At 38.5% G+C, this 23,783-nt stretch overlaps 1 protein-coding gene across 9 annotated transcripts in view; it reads left to right on the top strand.

Annotated features, from left to right (window-relative positions):
• The window catches only part of TENM1 (teneurin transmembrane protein 1), a 349,493-nt gene that overhangs the window by 189,960 nt on the left and 135,750 nt on the right, over positions 1 to 23,783 (top strand). For 7 of the 9 annotated variants that reach the window (XM_041119090.1, XM_029996901.1, XM_029996907.1 and 4 more), the window contains 2 exons: positions 7,484 to 7,722; positions 19,048 to 19,200. In XM_041119090.1, coding sequence (XP_040975024.1) covers positions 7,484 to 7,722; positions 19,048 to 19,200 — 392 coding nt within the window. The remainder of the gene's footprint in view (positions 1 to 7,483; positions 7,723 to 19,047; positions 19,201 to 23,783) is intronic. The other 2 variants (XM_041119091.1, XM_041119089.1) reach the window with 2 other exon arrangements.

Here is a 23,783-nt window from a genome sequence, read left to right as displayed (position 1 = left end):
TGGGCTTCCCTGGAACAGTGGGATAGTATTTGTATGTTTAAAGGGGTTTTATGCAGGCTTAATATAGTAACTTGAATAATCACGCTGCCGATACTTTTCACTCATTATTTTGAATAATGGAATAGTATATAACGTTATAACTAAAAGTAAAGATATGTTGTTATTTTATGGCCACCAATAAGCAAGCAGCTTGTTAGCTTTCTGTGAAACACAGTGTTTTCATTTACAAAACCAGAAACAGACTGAATATAAATGTTGAAAGACAAAGATAATTACAGATTAATACAAAGGGTCTAGGCTGATTTGGAAAACAGAGGCCGTGAGAAAGGGTCAGAGATATGCAAAAGATTCTATCTTTTCATTTCAAAGAAAATCACATATGCATGTGTAATGTTATTGCCCGGAAATGTGTATCTATCCCCTGGATAGCTACTTCCAGGAAATCTGTTTTCGAAGACTAGATAGTATTCACATAGTTAATGTGATACACCTCTTGTCAAGTAAAATTTGCGTTATTCGTCACAGTAGCTATACAGCTTGGCTTTAGACCATACGCATGTGAATGTAGGTATTTGGATGTAGACAAAAATGCTGATAAAAGTCAGTTAGAATATGCATGAATACCCACAGGTGGAGGAAATTCATGGCAAAGAGAACTGTGGGGCAACTGCTTCTACTTCAGTTATCTCATTCCTTTCTTTGTTTTAAGTCATACTTCTAACCACAGAATATAAGCAACAAAATTGCAATATTGGTATTTTTGTCCTTCTTGATTCATGGTTTCAAAGTGCTCTGCAAATGTTACATACTATTCTTTATATAATTTTTGTAAATATTATTGTAAGTACTATTGTTCATATTTTCCATATCAAAAATTTAGAATAGATTGGAAAAAAAAAAATAGAGCAAACCACAAGCTTATTCCTTCCATACCCCACAAACCTCTGTGTACATTCATCGGTTTTACTCAGCTGTTGTTTGAGTTGTAGTGCAAAAGGAGAGTTCTAAGCCACAGAAAAGCACTTTTGAAAACTACTGGATTAATGTAGCAATGTCACCATGTATCATAATAATAAAGCCCATACAAGATCTATACAAGAGTAATTTATGTCCCCAGTGTGGTAGGTTTCGTTTTATCTTTTTTCGCCCCCCCCCCATTAAATAGCCAGTGAAACCAGAAGACAGCTGTATTTTGGAGAACTGTTCCATTGTAGAAGCTGTTCTTGTCCTATATTTATTTAATTATTGTCCCAGATTTCTCCTAGGGACTTGAAAGTTTATTCACCTGGTTAACAGGCTTAGCTTGCCTACAGCAACAACAGACAAGTGAGTCAGCATCATGTCACTTGTTGTTCTGTACTGAAGCGAAAAGTAAAGGATACAGATTCTTTTTTCAGAAAGGCTCAGCAGGTCACAGGGCTAAGTTTTCAAACACTATGTAAAAAAACCATGAGTGAATAAAGGGAAGCAGTTCTATGTGAATGATTCAAAAGGCAAATTCAGCTCAAAGAGGAAATTTTAACAAAGCAGTTCTATTCCCAAAGGCAAATCTCTAGGGGGTTTCAAATGTATTTCAATTAGACATGTAAAAATAGAATGATAAAATAAATTAGGTAAATAGTTTTCATGGCCATTTCCCTCTTCTTTCACCCATGAGCATTCTTGTTCCTACAGTTCTTGTGCACAAAAAGGTGAAACAAGGTAGATAAAATTGTAGGCCAGATTCTATCTATAATTATAAGTCATGTCTTATATTCACATACAGTTTTCCTGGGTTGGTTTTCAAGATGAGGGTATAGTGCATATATCTTTGTTGTCAGGTAGGTGTCTTGTTTTTATACTACATACTTACCTTAGAATAGCTGTCTTGTTTTTATACTATATAGTGTGCTGAGTACTGTATGTGAGATTTATAAACAGAGGTCCATATTCTGACTAGTATCTAAGTTTAGAAGTTTCCTTTTTTTTTTCCCCTCCCACTTTGGGTACAGAATAGGATGGATAGGAAATCAGGAAAGAGCAAATTTCTGTTTCTTCCCACTGTCACAGGAAATACTAAGTGACTTAAAAGGGCCATGTAACAATGGGTTCATGGTGGTGTTTGCCATAGTAAATGGGCAACTGTATCGGTTCCAAATCCCTTTTGGCTACCGTCTTTATATATTTTCTGGTTATGCCAAAAATCAGAATCCTTCTTATGTTTCACCTACTATGCCTCTTAAAAATTCCCTCTGCACTTCTGTTAACATCTAAAAGAGTTACTTCAATTGCCTACTTAAACATTGGTGTAGATATACAGTTATATATATTATATGCAGTTAGAGAATTTACTTGAAAAGAAATTGAAAAATTTAAATGATCGAACTGAAGACATCTTAGTTTTCCTATCACATAGCTATGCAGCAATTTGTAACACTTTAGGTAACAATTTCTTGAACGTGAAACACCTACAAGTACAAATGTGTTCCTACTTGGTTTATCCAGGAGAAATGCAGACTAATTTTTTGGCCAAGTTGTTGCAAGATTTGTGTTTCTACTAACTCACCCGGTGGTTCACTTTCAAATCTGCTTTTGTTCTTCATTTTTTCCTCTTACAAACCTGTAGTTTTTAATGGAAATGGAAAGACAACATGTTACAGGTACAAATGAAGGTGGACTTCTAGACCTACAGACACTAGGCACAGGATAAACGCATAGAACTTACAGAAGTGATACCAAGCCCTTGACAAAGTTGAGGGACATTACTACAGTTCTGGGATATAAAAATATTTTCTCAGAATTTAATTAAGGAATTCTGTGTGGGGTTAATCTGGTTTCGGTAATAGTATTACGTTACAGCCACATGAATTCAGTTGGGATATTGCTTCACGTGTACCTTTTATAAGTCTTAAATTACCATTTCAGATAAGAAGCCAAAAGTACATAACAAAACGACCTGATAGAGAAGGGTGTAAAGAAAGAAATGTACTCCTGTTCTCTAATCTTCTCCTAGCTGAGAATTCATCATTTTTGTATGAATTGCACTCTTGGAGTTATATGCCATTCCTCTTGAGGTTGAACAAGAGCGCTTAGATGAACCACATGAAACTGCTTCTTTACCGAAAGCAAGCTATTCTGTGATCAGCAGGACTAAGAGGTCTAATTTCATGCCTTCTGTCACCTGAACTCCCCACTAACTCCCTTCCCTCAGTCCTTCTCTCTTTACTGGGCATGTCAGTGTAGCAGGTTTCGACCTAGCTGTTGATCAGCCAGTACGTATTCTGCTTCATTAGCTACCGAGTGCCGTGCGGGATGGGTGGCTAGAGGAGCTTAGAGAAGACAAAGAGCTGAATGTAGAAACAGGAGCTCGCTGGGGCTTTTGCTGGTTTTGTTGGGTGTTTGGGGGTTTTGGTCCCGCCCCGCTCCTTCCCCCACCCCGATTTTTGTGAGTCTGGTAGGATCTTTTCCTTCCCGTTAACTTCGCTTGAGAGGATTCAGAGTTCGAAAGTTTTACATTTGTAGAGATGAACAGATGGATAGATAGGCAAACAGACATTGTGGTTACCTTAAAGAGGGAATGTTTTCCAGCTGCCTCTTTTATATGTGAAATTATTACTGAGCCTTTAATATTTATTTATGTATTGGAATTATCAGTGTAATAATATTAAGTGACTTCTATTTCACAAACAAATGCCTTAGAGATTATGTCCTGTATTTCTCTTTTTAAGGGAATATTATCATCTTCTTTATGGATGTTTTTGATGTTTTTGTGAACATTCAGAATTTCCTCACTCGGAACAAGCAGTCTTATCAGTCATGCTTATAAATTCTCTGGTTTTTCTTGTGTTCCCAGTTTACCAAAAAAAAGCCTTAGCTTTTCTCTTAGATCAAATATTAAAGCACACACCAGGCTGCAGTCACATCTAAACTTTTGAACTTCAGTTTTTTATTATTTTGCTCTTTAGAGAGAGCACCTGATTTTATAGAATTGATAGCAACAGTTTAGCGTGTCCTAACGTCCTGTGGGAACAGTGGTGCGCTCAGACAGATGAGTCGTGTGAGTTTATGAGAACATAGTCGCAGTCTAGCGTTGGAAATTTGTCTTTGTGCCACCAGTGTTTTTCAAATTCTATAGAAATGTCTTTGGGTACTCAATATACTCTCCCAAAAATGGAAGGCATAAACAATTGTGATTTTTAACATTTTCTCAACATTATTTCACTGGTAGCTCAGTTTCAGTGTAGCATTGCTTCGGAATCTCAGTTTTATTACAAGTTAGAGCTATGTAAATTCTCCTCGGTGTGAATGGAATCATCTATCTAAAAGGGTGTGAGCTGGATCCAGCTTCTGTGCACTCTTCTGCTAATAAAGAAACCCCTCTGCAGACTAGCATTTTACCGTCAGGCTATGAAGCCACATTTATAAATCCCTGTGCAAGAGAATGAAATTATTCCTGGCTATTGATTGCAAGGCTGTTAAAGCCTTAATAATAACTTTCAGTTCAGCATTTCCTTCCCTTTACCTCTGATATGTTTGAGCTATGCACCATAAAGGACAATCAATACTGCCAATATCAGACCATTTTGCTGTAATTTCCAAAAAATTTAAATGGGAAATTATCAGATAAGTAGGTTTTTGTCATTATCTCTTGAAAATGTAAAGCAAGTAAGGAAATATTGACTGGGGTTTTTTATATATATATATATATATATTATTTGTGTGTATATATGTGTATATGTATACATACTTTACATATGTATATGCTTATGTATAATAACACTTTTCTTATTTTATATGGTGATTCTGATTCTGCTTCCTTGAATATCAGTAGGAATTTTGCCGTGATGTTCTTTCCTACCAAAAGTCTATGTGACTATGTATCTTGTTAACTGCTGACTGCAAAGTAAGGCTTCACATACTTGCAAAATCCTTCAAGTGTGACAAAGGAGCATTGAAGTGAAAATAACCAACTGTATTCTCGTGGCCTGATATGAAGGAAGCAGATTTATATAGTCCGAGTTTAGAATTTTCAAACTAAAATAGTTACAGGTAACATTAACGTGTTCAGAGCATTGCCGCCTATATAATGTATATATCTACAATTGTGAAAGTCAGTGGGAAAGAAAACTAGAATTTGTTGTCTAATATAATGCCAGGATGCTGTACTCGGATTCAGTTATCCTTTTTTTGTCTGAGTGCTGTTTACTGGGATAATAAGTATGAAGCGGGAATAACTAGTACTCAACATAAGCAACACAAAAATTTCGTTCTCATAGTTTGTCAAAAGACTCCTGATATGTAGGCACTGTAATCTAATGCAAGCTAACCGGTATTCTCATTTACCTTCTTTTTTATGTAACTGCCTGAATAAAAGGCCCTTGAAAAGATAAAACTGCTCGGTAATACCTTTTTATTTTCTATAATCTGGCATTTTGAGAACTGCAACCTTACTTTTAAAATCTTCTAATGGAAATACATAATATCATACTCATTACACCATTTTAGAAATTACCTTTTCAGGAACATGTATTTACAGTATTCTTACAGTCAAATGTCACAGTATAATCATGGTTCATACTCTTGAGTGGTTGATCCTGTGTACATCCCGCTGTGAATCCATCAAAGAAATTCTACCAGCATGGATTGATCGATCCATATATGTATTCAAAAACGTGTCTTGTGCCTTGCTGAAGGTGTAAAGGTACATTTGTCATTGGGAAGATTCTGGACCGTGTCAACATTGGCCAGCTTACTGCAGCTGTGAAGCGTGTCTGTGGCTTTTGGCTTGCAGGCATCATAGTGCCACGTGATCCGAAATGCAAGATCCTGCTTCAATTTTGGCAGAAACAACTGAGGGCGACTCGCACCCCCAGCACAAGTGGCACTGTAGTGCTTGCCTGGGGTCCGCAGAGCACTTGCACGCTCTCAGCCGATGGAAGGGCAGAGAAATGGGTTGTGTAGGAACCGATGGCAGCAACAGTCACACATGCTCTTACTCAGCTGGGAGCTCGTATGAATGGGGCACAGTTCAAAGCACCTGAACTGCAAGTGGGTCAGTGGTTCCCAAAGCAAAGAGCTGGCAAGCTCAGGAGAGTTGAATGCTGTTCTCTGGGAAATGCCTTCCTGAGTCAGGGTACTCAACAGAAAGGCCGCAAGGATTCAGGCTACAATACTTGCCCTGTGGCCAAGGCAGTCCTTATTCTTCCAAGCTGTGTAGTATGAGTGCCCCTTCCCTTGCTTTCTCAGCTCAGACCTTATGGCTTGAGGCAGAGGAACACCGAGGTGCTCTAAACTTCTTTGGGTGCATGCTATGGCATGAGATTTAGATGTGCGCCTGTCAGAAAGGAGTGCACTGAAGAAGCTTGCTCACTTACATGAAACAAAGGAAAAAAGGTCCAAAGAAAGTCGGTGTTTCCAAAAGAGTATGTAGTTGGTATGGTCAGCCTTGAATGTGTCCTTTGTTGCCACACTTTCTGAGCACATAGCACAGTAAGTTACTGTTTAAAATTAAACATCTGTTCCCAAATTCTCTTGGAGAGCACTTGTCAGTCCTGAAAACCATCTATCTTCCTATAAACAACCACTCTATGTTTCTGCACCAGAGCCTGTTCTGCAAGGCACATTTCTGTATCTTTTTTTTTTTTTGTGCTAATGTAGGTCTTTGCTATTTTTTCTTGAAGGCAATCAGTCCTCCAAAATATGCTGAAATAGCTCTCCAAATGAAGTCTTTCTTAGTATGTTTGAGAATCACCACAGTAGGCAAAAGCATTTGAAGAAAAACTGCTCTCAAAATAGCTCAATTAAGAATACTAAAGAAATTGTACTCACCTATACAGTAACTACAGTCCTTCAAAATTGATTATCCTTGTACATTTTCCACTAAGTAGCCACCTTTCTCTCTTTTTTCTTTTTTCTTTTTCTTTTCTTTTGTTTTTCTTTTTTCTCTTTTTTATTTTTCTTTTTTGTTATTTCTTGTTATTTCCTATATTCTGGAGAGAATCCGTAGTAAAAATAACTATCAGAGTGGTAGTGGCTTCTGCACTTCTTTTGTACTCTTGGTGAGATAAACCCAGTTGTGTGTTTGTGGATGGAGTGGGTACTGCTGACAACAAACTGCCATGTCTCAGGCACAGCCGTGTAACGAGGCACACAGGGGCTGCTTGTCTTGGAGGACCCCCAGGTACTGTACGGAGAAATAACCTTTCCTCACCATTACGCTGAACCACTGGGAGGATAGTTTAGAATTCATTTACGTTACATTGTTTCACTAAAAAATTGTTGGAAGTCTTGCAGTGTGGTTGAAAGACTTCCAATGCAGAGTGTATTCATAATTAAACATTAAAAATAATAAAAACTATTCATAATGTGTATTTACACATTTTCCTGTCTCTGATATTTTCTGTGGATATATGCAGTATTTATCACACGGTGCTTATATAGTTCCTTTCGCTTCTTAAATCACAAAGTGGTTTTTACAACATGGTTCTTTGTCTTCTTTTCGTAGGCATTTCCTATTTAAACATGGATCTGGGTCTTCAGCTATCTTCAGCGCAGCCAGTCAGAACTATCCTTTAACATCCAATACTGTTTACTCTCCACCTCCTAGGCCTCTTCCTAGAAGTACCTTTTCCAGACCTGCCTTCACTTTTAACAAACCTTACAGGTGTTGCAACTGGAAGTGCACTGCTTTGAGTGCTACTGCTATTACAGTTACCCTGGCGTTGTTGCTAGCCTATGTTATTGGTAAGCCTCTCTTTCTTTTCTCTGCTGAATTATTCTTTACCTTTTCTGTTCTGTTGTCTTGCTTGCTTTTACACTAATACAAATCATGGTTTGCTAATAATGTTTGCCATTGGGTGCTTTGTAAATTCTGGCGAACAAAATGCGAGGTTGGCCAGAGGTTGAATACAACATGGAATTCTCATTAACTTTCTACTCTGTTAACCTTGATACTGTCTAATAGAGAAAGAAATATTATTCAGGATGACATGTTTATACTAGCAGAGGACTCCTACTGATTTTAATTGCTGTGATATTTTCCTTAAATTAAACATTTGATTTTCATATTAAGCCTTACAACATTGTTGCTCTTAAAGGATTATTCAGAAAAGGCTGATAACAATTAATTGTATTTTGCCTTGCTATCTTTATTTCATTTCTTCAGTCAGATCACAATTTAAGTCTTTCATTATTTTTTTCCTCTTAATTCTTACATCATTGGCTAGAATGACAGCTAGCTCTAAAACTATGTAGTATTTTACACCATGTTTTCTAAGATGTGTTTTGCTGTCCCTTTATTGACTTTATGTTTCAGAACAATGTTACATAGTATGAAGTGTAGTTACTTAATTTCAAACTCATCTTTGTAAGTACCTAACTGTGCAATTTTGTTACCGCGATAGATTGGGAAAATTTATCAGAGTAGCTAGACACGCGTTCCTTTTTTTTTTTTTTTTTTTTTTTTTTTTGGAAGATACTTATGTTGGAGGTGGGCTTGGAGTCAATGTGAGTACAGTCATACATTGGAGAGCAAGTCTTTGTGACTTACTATATGACATTTTGGCTGAACATTTATTAGTGCATTGGTTTTTCAAGCTGAATTGAAAATACTACAAAACATTCGTTATGTAGAATCTTAGAATGCGACTGTGGCTTCTGTAAATGTAAGGAAATCTAATTAATTTTTGCTTGTGTGACACGCTTTCTCACACGCACTCTTGTTTTGTTGATTTAGTTGCCAGTGAGCAGGTGAGCAGGAGCCAGAATATCCCCAACATCTTTTAGCTTGAATGGGAATAACTCTGGGTCTGCCTGAAATAGTGGTTTGTACTTGGTAAAACTTGTACAGAGATACAAGTACAGATACCTCCAAACTGATATGTGGCCACTGATTTTCTATATTCTCTGAATAAACGTCTTTATAGTGAAAACCATTTTTGTTTTCCACTGGGGTTTTTTGTCCCATAGTGACAAAGTTCTGGTTACTGTCAGCAAGATGCTCATCAGGAGGGATTTTTTCTAACATCGTCATCTAATGCATATGGGAAAGCAGATTTGATCGTTTCTGGTGTATGATTATTTGAAAGCACCTGAGGATCTAGTAAGCTACATTAATTGCAGATTTACATAACAGCTGGTGAGCATATGCCCTCAGTTAGGACTGGCTGTATAAATTTTGCAGCCTCATCTGTTTGCTACATATATATCCCACCCACGCCATTTAGATTTTATCTGGATGAAGCACTGCCTGTTTCATCCCTGCTTAGATTTCAGTCTGTCACTGAAAATTTTTTAATTTTCTAGAGATATACTGCTGCATGTCATCAGCCTGAGAAGGCTGTGAGCATTCCGTGTCACTGAATTAAAAACCTCTATATGAATTTCCTGTAGACGTGTCTCTCTTTATCTTAACCTGATAACATAAAGGTGTAACATGTTTTCATTAGTTGGGCAGAACTAGGTAAAATGAAGATGTCTTTGTATTTTATAAATTATTAGTATTTCTAGTTGTGTTTTCTATAGCAAAATATAAATCTCTGAACCAGGAATTCTAATTCAGAAAATTTTCCAAGTTGCCATTATTTGCTCTTGTTTGCCCCAGAAATTTTTCAGTTGCATAAGCTTTCCTGCAGATTCAGGTAGTATTAGTTAGCTTATTCTAAATTAATATTCACGCTTCCCATTTCTGGTCGGTTAAATATTTAAATCAGTTCATGGCCTGTTCTTATGAGTCAGGTACCTTAGTTCTTTCCCTTTTGTTAGGTATGAATAATAGCATATAAACTATTTTCAAAGTTCACTTGCTCTGTAGGGTTTCATATTTGCATATCTTTTCATGTCAAAAATTTAAGTGTGCATGTTTTAAATGAGAGTTGTTGAATATACAAAATCAGACTGTATGTGACATTCTGAATTTAAAATTCACTCCCCCAGGTATTTTGTCTTTGCTTACCATGATTCAGGTCCCTCAGTCCTCACTCCAGGCAGGTTTTCTTCAAGTCAGGGGGAATTATGTCTGAGCAATGACTACAGACTTGGGCCCAAACTGCAAAAATAATCTCAGGATCAAACTTAACCTGGGATCAGTTCAGTGGTTGCTGCTGGAGCAATAAGGGAGACTTTGTAAAGGCAAAATTATTTTCATCATTGTATTTTATGGCATAGCATGCATTAACTTATAAGGAGCTGCAGTTTCAGGCCAAATGAATGTAGATCAAAATTTAACATTAAGCTTTTTCTTCCCCTTACCTAATAACTTAAATGTGCTTTCTCAAATCTCTCGTACTGCTGTTAGATGCATGAGCTACGTGTTACTGTTAAAAATAGGCCCAAACCTCAGCCTCAAGTCAGAACATTCCCAAAGTCTTGGAAACCCAAAGCTTATTCCAGATAAAAAATTTGCAAGTGGCTCTTATATTTGTAACAAACTGAGACCTGTGCCAGAGTGCTCTAAGCTGTGATTTCTTTTCAATCAAAAGGTAAAGTAGCAAAATGTTTTTGTTCTTTTATTTTTTCAGTCTTTCCCCTGTTATCAGTGAGACTCAATAGAGAAGCTTATACTTGAGAACACAATACTTCTACTGTATTTTTTTCTCCTTTGAACTAGTAGTCAGTTTAAAAAAATATTTTTTTCTCCGTGTTTCCACTTTTGCCTATAATCACCATGTTTATTATTTGGTCCTTTCTGAAATAAATTTGACTATTATATGGGCAGTAAGGAAATTATAGAACCCTGTAAATGGTTGTGTAACAGCTGATTTATTGAAAATCTTTAGTCATAATATTTAGTTTATCAAGTAAAACAGATGTTTTCACTTCAACAGGAGTAATTTCTGTGAATAGGTTCTAAAGTCACAGTAGTTACTCCAAAAAACCCTCATTTCGTAAAGTGGATGTTTGGTCTCCACACTGTAAATGCGTTGAATTATTTTCTATCAAATAAAGGCATATATACTTTTATTTTTCTTCCGTACTTTCCTATATGTTGAGACCTGTAATGCATTCATGGCAGTCTGGGGCACAGTTGCTTGAATTTGCCCCCAAAGAGGGCAGTAAGGCAGGTGAGCAACTGGGTCACCCACCAAGGAGGTGACGCTGGTGCACGTCAGCCGCGCGTCAGGGGCTGCGGCAGCTTCGCCAGCGGTTCCCGAGAGCCTGGCCAGGGCTGCGGGAAGCGGGCAGAGCGTTCGGTGAAATTGCCGGTGGAATGAAAGGCTGACTAGGGAAAACAAGTTATCTGCTTTTCAGACAGCAACGTGAAATGGGCGAGAGCTGCCTGCTGGCGCTCGCTGCGCCTGGAGGTCATGCGAGCTGTGTGTTTTTTAAAGATTTATGCAAATGAATGCTCAAATTTAAAAAAAAAAAAAAAAGTTTGAGGTAAAATTATTGAAATCCAGTTACCTCAAAGTTTTCCTGTTTTTGATTGTAAAACAGAAACATAAATCCTTGGCTATGTGTTGATGTATACTTCTCTGGCATGAGGTGTTTGGAAGGACTGAGCTGAAGCCGTGTCACCAGTCTAGGCTCAGATATTTACAGAGATGGCACCCTGCAAAAGGAAAGTATGGAAAAGAAAACTGAAATTTCTGTAATACTTTATAAATAGTTTATTTTATCTGGAAAGTAAGATGAGGTCTAGCAGACGCTCTGTACATACTGATGTCCAAAGGCTATAACGTAGATTCCAGATTATCACATGAAAGACAAGAACGTATCTGTTTGATTCAGTGCAGTCAATAGTTGTATGTCTTTGTTCATCTATTGGTCTGTGTTGCTATAAAGAGTATAAAATAGGCTACCACTGTGGAATGGTACAGTAAATATTCTCTTTTTTTAATCTCATTGTAATAAAAACCTAAGAAGCCATCAGCAATTGAAGAAGAAATTTGATCAACAATGTAAGAGTAAACAAGGCAAATACAAGAGATAGAATGAGAAATATAATCTTTTTTTCTGTAATTTTTTTCAGCACCACGCCATTTTCTTTAAGTACAATACACAGTTTGATGTGGCTGCTCATCTAGTCAGTTATTTTTAGCCCATTAGTAAGTAGGATTTTTCTTCCGTGATACCTTACCATTTTATCAGCAGCTGATTTGGACTTGCAAATCACTGGTCCTATTGATCAAAGGTGCTGAACTCCTACGGTTCCTATTGATTTCAGCAGGAGATGCAAATGTTCAGTGCCTCTGAAAATTGCATCCCATGTTCTTAGATTTAACCATCCCTGACTACAAAATGACTATTTTATATACAAATGAATTCTCAAGTATGAATATGAAGTTGTCCATATCCTTCATGATGTTATCACTATTTATGAGTATGTGCTGGAGATGGATGTTGAGTCTTAAATTATATTCATATGGAGAGTGAGGAAATTAAAACCTCTCTGCTGTCTGCCATTGTGACCTGTCATTTCTCACACGGCGTACAAGCTAGAGGGGTGATGGTTTCAACACTGGGAAAGGCCAGGCCAAATTTTAAGGACCTATGTATCTCAGTGCATACGTTCATAATATTGGTTGCATAGCTTTATACAGTACAAAACAGTAGGAAAAAGTAGAAATCCTTAACTCTGAGAACTAGAAATTATGCAGAGAAGGCTCAAGGGGAAAATAAGCCGATTCCACACTGAAGAATATCATGGTATAGTAAGCATTGCTAAATGTTTCAGGTATATGTAAAAGCTGTGATGCAGATGAGCAACTCTGAAATGTTGTTGAAGTCCTTAGTGGGACAGCTCTCACTGGGACAGGTACCTCAGGGTTTCACAGCTGGAAATCGTGGTGTCTGCTCTCTCTGAGCCTGGGTCATACTGACGAACTTGATATTGTCACAAATCTTTAAGTACACTAAGGAGAAAGCCTGACAACATTGTACTGTTGTCTAAGATTAGGTTTTGTTTGTTCCTAAGTCTAACGTGTGACTCGGTAATGAAAAATGAAACCAGGCTAGTCATTATACATCCCAGCAGGAGGATTGCAGGAGAGGAGGGGATATTTCTATTCTCAGGTGTAAAAATATGTTAGGTATAAAGAGAAGACTGCTTGAGAAAGAGGAGAATGCTTGAGAGTTAAGGTGGCTGTAACAAATGTATGGAAAAATCTTTATGTCATGAAAGGCCATATAACGTCCAAAATAACTTATCTACATCAATATGGATTTAAAAAAAAAAATATTCTTAAGACTGTATCACATATTAACAGTCTCAAATTTTCAAATTTGGTTAGAGCAGAATGACACAGCATTTTATTTACAAAATGAGCTTACAAAAGAACACCTCTTCTGTAGGTCAGGATCAGAACTCTTATTTGTGTTCAGCTATTTTTGCATTGCTTCACCTTTACTGGAACTGAGGCACTGATGCACCTGTGGCTTCATGCCACAGTGAAATCCAGTTTTGTAAGCAGAACCTGCTAGCAGTTATAGAAAAGACATAATTTTCTGGCACTTGGTCAGAGCAGGTGCAGAAAGAATAGTCAGCTGCTGATATACATTCTATTACAGCTCTTCTAAAGTCTAGGCTTCAGGGGGATGATCTACTGAGATTTTGTAAAATAACTGGAAACAGCAGAGAAAGCTAAACAAAAGCCTTTAGTGGAGGTCAGCAATTTGGAGAGACTTTGCATTTGTAGGATTTTTGTCCTCTGAAGTTCGTCTTGCAGGTTGATAAGTACTTATTGCACAGGACTTTTTTGACATCTCCTCACTACTGAGAGTCTCTTTTGCACTGGAGCCAAGCCTCTTATTCATATTCTGCCAAACGTGTAGCACAGGAGTTGACAAGCTGTGCTTACACAGAAGGTAGATAAGAATAAATTAAATTAGATCATTGGCTTCGTAGCAGATGGCAGGTTAATCCAGTTTACAAAGCGAGTTCTGAAAAAAATGCTTATATATTTGTGAATATTTACGTGAGTATGCCATGGAATTGCGGGGACTGATTTAGTTTATCTGAAAGCATCAGTTTGTTTTATTTAAATGTTGAACAAAATAAGCAATCGTGCCATTTACTTCAGAGGTAAAGACCCAAGCTTTGGTTCCAAACAGAGCCCAACTGGTTTCACTTACAGCAGTAACGTGAAGCAACCAAAAACCTGCCTCTGGATAGAGAAAATCCCTTTGGCAGCATAAAGTCACGCTAGCTTTTCATCTCTTTGTTCCATGAAGGAATTTAATGGGATGGGTAGAAGATACAGGCCTTTAATTTATTTTTTTTCTGCAAGAGACGTGTTTAGACGTGTTTTATACCTAATAATTATTTTTTACCTGAAAAGCGTAATACATTAGCCAAGAAGAGCTCTGTACTACAAGTGCAGTCTTCTATATTCAAGAGAGAGGTCATTTGAAGTTACCCTGAGCAGCTCCACTGTGCAGCCTGGCCAGGCCAGGGTGACTGAGGAAGAAGCTTAGTTTCACCATACTCCTGTGGCATCCTCCAGCCTCTTCAGCTCCACTGACTACAGACTCCTCCAAATTTTGCATCTGCAATAACATCCATAATGCATGTCGTAAAAAAAAAAAAGGAAAGGGAAAAAAAAAAAGTGTATGTCCACTTTTGTGTTAGAATTTTATCTGAAACTTTGAATTAAACAGGGCTATCTAATAAAATATAAATGAAATATAGGTATGGTGGCATCCATATTGTAAGCTCTATCTCCAGACATTATGTAAAGAGGGTCAAATTTTGCCTTCAGGTATATTTTCCCGCCTCCAGATCACCTCAGTGAAAGCAACGTACAGCTCTGCTCCTGGCAGAGTGCAACTCATAAGTAACACAGAGCAAACTAATAATGTAATGGTAGAGGAGGGAATATGCTGGAGGTTCAAGCAAGCCAAGAAAGAATATCTTTTCAGATGAGCTTTGCAGTAGGATGGAAGAACGAAGGAAACAGAGAAACCAAGTTGGAAGTCCCAGAATGCCAGGTAACAAAGTGCGGTTGCTACCAGCAGGGAGGATGTTGGCACTCGGTTTTCAGACGAGAGGTTCGCCGAGGCCCAGGTGAGGGGATGTTACCGGCTGATGCTCCTGGTGACTCCCCACAGCCCCTCCTAACTTAAAGTATGAATTCTGCAATTGTGAAGCGTACTGATGCTGCTGTCAAGCTGTTTAATCGCCACTTGCCTGGTAATCCTTGGGTTTTGCTTGAAACTGTAGCAGTTCACCAATGACCTTACACACCTACTAGTAGCTGAGGTATTTTAGGTGCTGCAGAATACAGGGTATCTAATTGCAGAATTTTTCTGGAGCCAGGTAGGCAGACCCAAAGCAGCTTTTGCTTTTTCTGTAATACCAGCGTAGTCATCAAACCTCAAAGGCTGGGTTTTGTGTTCTGTGGGAACTTGAGGTGCATCCAGTAATGCATCTTTAGTCACCATGGTGGGGTTTGGTACTGTCAGTCAGGAGCCAGCCTGCAAAAGTACTGCAGTCAAGGTGGTTTTGTGTAAATATCAGTCTGGAAGGCTGAACTTTGAGGGAAGGGCAGAGACCTTCATCAGAAAGTGGACCTCCCTCCTTTTTACCCAGCCCAGTCCTAAGTTGGACAGAATGGTGGTGTCATCTACTTGGTCTGTGGTGTAGGGTCTTATACCTGGGCACTACACAGGGGAAATACAGCTGAGAATCTTACAAATGGATTTATGCCGTGGGAAATGACATTGTGACCCACTGTTGAATTCGACAGCATTTGCTGTGCCCCTTTGTGTGAAAGGGTGAAAGCAAAAGCCAGAAATCCACTAGAAAAATCAAAGAGAGAATGACTCAAAAGAGAAGTTCTTTTGAGCTTTTTAATGAAATTCAGTACATGCCTACTTATTTCTAAAGAGGTTTGAGAGAGAGAGATTTGAAAGTTTTATTTCATCTTATTTGGTGAAATACCTGTATATTTGAAACAGGATGTACGTATGTTGTAGGAGACACAAGCTTTGTAGGAATTATGTATACCCCAGGTAAAAGAAAAGTATCACAGATAATGAAGAGGCAAGGTAAGGTTCCATGTCTGCTAAATAAACGTTTATTATTCTCTGCAGTTAACTTCTAAAAATGGTATCTCTAAGAACTAATGGCTTTATTGGTGTATATGGTCTGCTTATTACCAGAGGGATACCTGGATCTGAAGGTAATTTCTCAAGAGCTATAGCTAATGTAATGAAAATCAGATTGATTTTAAGATTGCAAGATGACCAGGTTTCTGCAGCGATAGAAGTCATTCAGTTTAATTCAAGTAGACCTTATTTTCATAACAATCTACTTTGTTGTTCAAACACTCGCTCTTGCACATTGTTTAATGTGAAGCTGGTCTACCGGTGTCCTGTGTCATCTCCCACGGGCTAGAAGTCCAAGGCTGGCAGAGACCATCATCTCTACAATGCAGTTGGTGTTTCTCAGGGACAAAACTGATTGTCGAAAATACATACAAATAGTTTTGCTAGCTTGCCAAGCTTGGCACGAACTATAAAAACAACAGCACTTCCCCAGCCTGAAGGAAAACAAAGCAAGCAAACTATTTGGATTGGTGCAAATGGATGACACAATGTATGCTGTATGTAATCTGGAAAAGACATACAGTAAGGAAAAAGGTGCATTACGTATTCAGTCCTTGCTTTGTGACGTACCCTCTGCAGCACGTGCAAATGCTGTCTTAGGAAATTAATAATAGCAACAATGGAAAAAGCGTGAGAAAGCAACTAGATTATATTCATGATTCTATAACCACTAAAAGCTTATTGATGTCTGCAGTTACGTTTTGCTTCTAGTGTTTATCTGTTTCAAGTGCCCATATTATTTGCATTAGTATAAATGAAATGCACATTCATTAGTTATCAATCCCATTCAACTTTGTTCCTTTTTGTTGTTATTAACTCTTTAAATAATAATAACGTCCAGAAGCTCAAGCCAGGAGCAAGAGCTGCCGGCTCTAGAGACGTCAAGGCGTGTTGATTTTCGTTGTACCTTCTGTACATAGAAGTAATCTGTCTTGCATTAATAAGCTCAGAGATCAGAGCTCAGGTCTGTGTGATCTGACTGCAAGACCCTTTTCAAAGTATTAGCGTGGTCACTTGACAATTTCAAGTCCATAGAACATGAAGCAATCCAGGCAAGTCTCTGACTTGAGATCTTACCACTAACACTGGAGTAAGCTTCTCATATCTCTTCTGGGGAATGGGAATTTACTGACCAGTGGAGTGTCTCCAGAGCCCAGATCTGATGGTGAAGCAGTGGTTTGAGGATTCAGTAAATTTGGCTCTCTTCTCCTGAAGCCAATATAAAAAATATGAATGTGTCACAAATATTGCACCTCACTAATTTGATAGAAATGCTCTCATTTGCTTGATCTGGATCATGGATCTGTGGCTCGGTGATCCAGGAGTGCACAGATCTACTTAATGATTGTAGATTGGCAGCTTTGCATTCCTGTGGTAGTTTTGGCAAGCCCTTGCCAGGAACCCATTCAAGGCATAGGGGTTTGCTTTGTAATTTAACTTTTCAGCATACAAGGGAGGCTTGCGAGCTAACACATAGAAAATGGATAATAGACTCTAGGTTTCCTGTTTGTATTGAGATTTTTTCCTTAAAGTATGTGCAAGTGCGAAAGAAAACAATGTACTTTCTAAATGTAAGACCCATTCCAGATCATACTTACTTCTCCTGAGAGTCTCTGGGTTTCCTACATGATTCCTTCTAGTACCTCAAGGGGGCCTACAAGAAAGCCGGAGAGGGACTTTTTACAAGGGCATGTAGTGATAGAACAAGGGGTAATGGCTTTAAACTGAAAGAGGGTAGATTTAGATTAGATGTAAGGAAGAAGTTCTTCCCTGTGAGGGTGGTGAGGCACTGGAACAGGTTGCCCAGAGAGGTTGTGGATGCCCCATCCCTGGCAGTGTTGCAGGCCAGGTTGGATGGAGCTTTGAGCAACCTGGTCTGGTGGAAGGTGTCCCTGCCCCCATGGCAGGGGGGTTGAACTAGATGATCCTTAAGGTCCCTTCCAACCCAAACCATTCTGTGATTCAGGAAGAGCAAATATATTGCCTTTTAGGCTCCCACTGTGTGCAGATCCTACTCAGTGCAAATTGCTGCATGTGGCTAAAGAGCCTGCTACTCAGGTTTTGCTCTTTATGTGACAATTTCAGCTCCTCTGTGGGGGGTATCCTCAATCCATATTTTAGTGGGTCATCAGTCCTTCCTGCTGAGTTACTTCAATGCTAAGGCAACCTCTTCCTTGGAAGAATTTGCCCTCCTCAGTAAGACTTAGGTAATTGTCTAGAATGACCGCAGTACTATCGTATTATGCTTAAAATAAGATCTCTGTTGCTGTCTTTCTCCTACCACCCTTTGATGCCTCAGATCAGAAACAACAGAAAGGAAAGCAGAAAAAGTGAATGGCAGTGCAGGCAAAGTGAAGTAGGCAGCCCCCATGTATGGTAATAAAGATAGTTTATAACTTCATAAAAGGATTAATTTAGTAGATTTCCCAGTGCGTACATAAATAACAACTATATTTCTGTTAAGATGTGTTGTAGAATAGTTGCATATATTGTAGATCTAGAGCCAGGTTTTTATCTGCAGTGTAATTCTCGAGTAAATCTATGGAGTCAGTGGTTTTACTAATGTTTAACCTAAATGAAACGGTGTGGGAATGCGGTGGGCACAGTTTCACTCAGGGTTGGAAAGGTGAGAAGTTTTACTTGGTGTCAGTGCTTTAATCAACAAACTGAGCTCTTTGACAGTTGAAAGCTGAGGGACAACATTGATGTAGTATTAGAATCTGTCACGCGATATTAAATTCAATCAACTGTTATCCTTTTAATTGCAAGTGTTTCCATTAATTGCTATAGAAATTCATCACCCTGACCTGGCTGAGCTCCAAAAGAAAGTGTGGAAAGTAATTAAACGTTGAGTTTTAAGGTAAAATAGTAAATTGCTCATTAGACCCCTTGAAATTCTGATTTATTACTAACAGGACAAAGTAGTACTTGACTTTGCAGAAACTGGGTCATAGCATGCTTTCTTAGTCTGACTGAAGGTGCTGTAGCTTAGCCATCAATTAATTGGTCTTCATTTTTTTGCAGCAGTACACTTGTTTGGTTTAACCTGGCAACTACAGCCTGTTGAGGGGCAGCTGTATGAAAATGGAGTTAGCAAAGGAAATAAAGGAACAGAATCCATGGATACTACTTACTCACCAATCGGAGGAAAAGTTTCTGATAAAACAGAAAAAAAAGGTATGTGTGAATGAGAAGACAGATTATGAATACTTAAACATTACTACTGTTCAGATTCTCTATTTGCTACAGTTTGACAGTATTTTGAGTTCAGGTTCTATCTTCTGTAGTATAACTTTAAAACAGCTATGAAAAGCCCATAACCAGATTGTTTCCTTTAGCAGAACTCTCACTGAAATTAGCAACCGACCCAAGCCATTAGGAAGGTAATGTTCAATAGCAAAATAATCGCCCTTCTTTTGTGAAAGAGGAGAGATGAGAGCATTTGGCTTCTGTCTTAAGACAGGGGAGGTGAGACCGTATTTGCCGTGTTCCCGTTTACGTAAAGGCCTTGATGCTGTGCCCATCTTGCAGGCCAGAGTCAATCTTAGGCAAAGCGAAACCCTTTGTACTGACAGGTCAGAATATGCAGAAGCGCAGAAATCTTAATGCTTTTGAAGGCATCCAGTTCTTGAAGGTGTAAGCTAAAATACAGCATCCTATCACATCCTGGCTTAACCAGTCGCAGTGAATCAGCTCGCAGGTATCTACCGAGGTTTCACAAAACGCCTGAGCCGGTCCGGCAGCTCCCTGCTCTGCCCCCACTCTCTGCCAGGGCAGCACCCGCATCCCCGTGCCCACTGCGGGGATTGGCTCATGCACGACCAAGTCACATCGGTTCGCTACGGCGGCAGAACATGGCTTCATTCAAAAATGCAAATAGTCTTCTGCCATGTAAGTGGCTGAACCAGCTCTTTTGAAGGGGCAGAGAAGTGTTAGAGCTGACATAGGAAAGGAGCGGACTGCGCAGCCAGGAGTGTGAAACGGAGAGCAGGACTGTCTCCGAGATGCGCAAATCCTTTCTCTCAAGTCCCGTCATTTAATGTTGTTAAATCACCTACTCCAATATGAGTTACGAGCTCTGGGCCACGCTTCCCATTGACCACCATGGTGATGCTTTCTGACTGTAGGAGGTAGACGGCCCTCCCATTTCTTTTTATGAAACTCAGAAAAAGTGGGTAAATCAGATTAGGTCAGAGAAAAGTGATTGGGAGTAGAATATGAACCCTAGTCTTTGCAGTTGTTAGGAGGAAGGTAAAATTGTACCGAGAGCTCTGCAATGATAGATTTCCAGAGCTTTCAAATTTTAGAGCAGAGCCTTGATCTGATTTTGTGTATGCCAGGTAACATCTATGACTGTAAATATGAGACAAGGTGGACATTCTTGTACCAGTCCCTCCAGAAGAAAGATTACACCTCACATCAATAGTCTTACAAATCAATGTGGCACAACCGGATAGAGATCATATTAGATAAATGAGTAATAGAAATGTACGTAAGGAGACAATGATGTTGTTATCCATTATTTCGTCCTTTAGAATGGATTGGTAGTAAATTGCAGTAAATGTTTTATACGCTTTTGTATTTTTGCCCTAGTGCACCACAGAAGGTATCTCAAATAGTTCTTCTCAACTGCATTAAATCATTTTGTCAATATATTACAGATTTAATAAAAGCTCTTCCAAAGCATTTGGCTTCCAAAGGAGAATGTGCAGGAAAAACATAAAAAATCTTAAAAATTAGATGCTTGAAAACAGAGGAAAGAATATGTAAGTCAATAGAAACTCAGTGTAGTAGGTAAAAAACTAAACGACCTGCCATGCCCCAGGCAGCCCCAATGTCTTGTGTAGCTACGCAGTTCCCCCACAACACTAAAGCACGGAGGGCTGTGGTAGCAGAGCCACTTCACTGAGGGCTTATGCAGCAGTTTCAGAGGTCAGTCGTGAATATAGCTAGACTGTTGTCCCACTTGTCCCCTTTCACCTTTTGGGGGTAACCTGTAATCCAGAGTGTATGCTAACAAGGAGTATACACTTGGGAAAACACAAGAAAAATCATGTGGACTTAGTACCAGGCATTAGTACGTGCATAGTCTGTGCTGTGGCTCATTTTTGCTGGTTTTATTTCTTTCCATCAGTTTTATTATAGATCAGTAATTTTTTTCCCAGTGCTCATAAGAAATTCTCCACATAGATGTGCTGGGAAGGAGGATTTGGAAAGAGGCAACTCATTTCACTACAGCAGGATACCACAGAAAGTTCATACTTTGCCTGTAAACTTGAAGCCTCTGGTGTGATTCGCAGGGATAAATAACTAGTGTCAGATATTGTGACCTCCCTTTTTTCCAACTCAATGCAGCAGCACAGAATGCTTTTCCAGACTTTGAAAGCATATATTTTAACTAATCTTTTAATGAAAATCAAGTTTACAAACCAGCAAGTCAGATTTCTTTAAGAAGTCACTTTATAACACACTGACCCACGGCTATGAGTTAACATTTTAATATGTAGTAATGTGATTAAAAACTCAGACATCCTATTGATGCTGGTATTTACCAGGGGAGTACAAGGAGATTGATTGTTTCAGGATCAGTAATAATCAGCATATGGGTACTTTCTTGTGAAGATAATTGGCACCACGCTGTTCAGAGTTTTACTTTCTTGAAGATGAGAGAAACCTGTGATTAGGAATCTATCTTCTGTTTTAGACTTACAAGGAAAGTGTGCTTAGAAAGAATAGGGAAGAATTAATACCGGTTGGCAAGACTGGAAGCTGTACAAGGAATCGAATATAGATAATTAAATGATGCTTTGTCATAAGAAAAATGTTGTTACGAGAAAGATGTTTTTAGAACGAAAGCAGAACTTGTATTGCAGCACTGTAATTTTAAAAGCTTGTTTTGGACTTTGTCAAGAAAGAGCAAGGAAGTATACAAGGATAGTCTGTGAATAGTGTATCTTCAGATGCCTTTTTTGTACAGTCAAATACCTGCTTCGTTCAATTAAGCATAGAAACAGGGCTCAATTATTTTTCTATAAATAAGGCACAGTGGCTCAGTGAATATGAAAACATGCACTTCAGACATGGCTCTTACAGTAGCCTTTCCATGATACGTGGTTGTCTGAAAAAATCGTGTTTGAAAGGTAGAGATGCTGTGACTGCATACTTTCGGTAGGTGGTAGATAATATATTTTCATGTTACTATTGTGAACAGCAGCATGCACTTCTTTCCTGTGTAATGAGATAAAAGTAAAACTAAGTGCATCTGTTTTTTAAAGATTACATAAAATTATTGCTAAAGCAAAGGTATTTTCAGCCAAATGCGGAAAAACTCAAGAGATCTGTTGTTTTGAGCTTAGCAACACTAGTGTGGTATTCAGCATAATTTGATAACATCGATTAGTGAAAATACTCCCCGACTGAAGACATAATGCTTTTTATTTTCAACAAAGAAACAAGCCCTCTCACTTCAACAAACTAAGAAGCGGTTACTGTATTTTAAAGGACCTTGAACGCCAACCAATAATGCCATTAACTTCAAAAATGATACTGTATCCTTGACTTTTTACTTAGTGCTCTACTGTCCTGTAATTGAATCACATTAATTACCATGTGTCAATATCACCAAAAAGTTCCTTAGTGTTTTACTTAACCCAGGGTAATTGCTTGCAAAGAATCATTAAGATTTAATATCTCTAGAGTACTGGAAATAGGGGAAAAGGTTTTTAAATTTACATCAGCCAAGTAGGATCTTGTATGGGTTGGGTGGGAAGGGATACACACTTCCGTCGCCCAACATAGGAAGTTTAATTCTTGTTTCAAAATTCAACATTCAAGATTTTTTCCATGAAGCAAATCGGACAGAAGTAGTCTCACCTTGAACATTGTTAAAGCAGCAATTTGGAAGTATTTTAGCTCATGAACTAAGTAACAGGTGTATTTTTAGAGTATTAGATTACAAGTTTTGTGCTCTAAAAATAGATGCTTAAATGTGATAAGGTGTTAGAAGTCAGCTCCTAGTTCTTGCTGTAGGTTTGGTGACACAAAGCAGCTGTAAAGCTGGAAGATCCAGTACCCTGAGAATTGCTCCTGCCTTGTAAATTAAATCTTTATTCATTAAGAATGCTAAGTACTTCCTACGCTAGTTAAAGCCTATGTAAGATCCCACTGAGGATCTTTGTTATTAATACGTTCAGGAAAAAGCTGGCCCTAGCTTTGCTACTTCTGTTTTCATTTCCAATGGCAATTTATAAAATTTCATGTACATTATGTTGCGTTAGATATTTATATGCATTATTGTAAAAGGTGAGGCTCCAGTCACATTGATTGCTCCTCTTTATCCTTCACTGTGATACTGGAATGAGATGAAACATAAATGGATATGGCTGCTGAATTCAATCTTCTTCTCTTGGCTCTTCCTCCGATGCCGCATACTGTCCTGCTTTTTTTGTCTAGTTAAGAGAAAGTATGGAAATGCAAGTTAGAGTTTTGCAAAACTTACAATGGAATTAGCTCGGATGTTAGCAGGTTTGGGTCTGTGATTTGCAGCATGTCACGATGCTGATCACAGACAGGCATTAAAATACACAAAGATGGTGATATGAGCCAGCAAAGCAAGCCAGTTCCAATTTAGTTTGGCAATGTCTTCTTTATGCATTCCATTTCCCTTTCTATTTCAGCTCTCTCATACCCATGTGTGAAGTTACATACTGTAGATGTCTGCAAATTTATTGTTAGGCATTGTGACATTATGCCAGTTTTCT

The sequence above is a fragment of the Aquila chrysaetos genome, chromosome 21 (assembly GCF_900496995.4).
Source record: "Aquila chrysaetos chrysaetos chromosome 21, bAquChr1.4, whole genome shotgun sequence".
In the NCBI taxonomy this organism is placed as follows: Eukaryota; Metazoa; Chordata; class Aves; order Accipitriformes; family Accipitridae; genus Aquila; species Aquila chrysaetos.
This window is presented reverse-complemented; position numbering and strand designations above follow the sequence as displayed.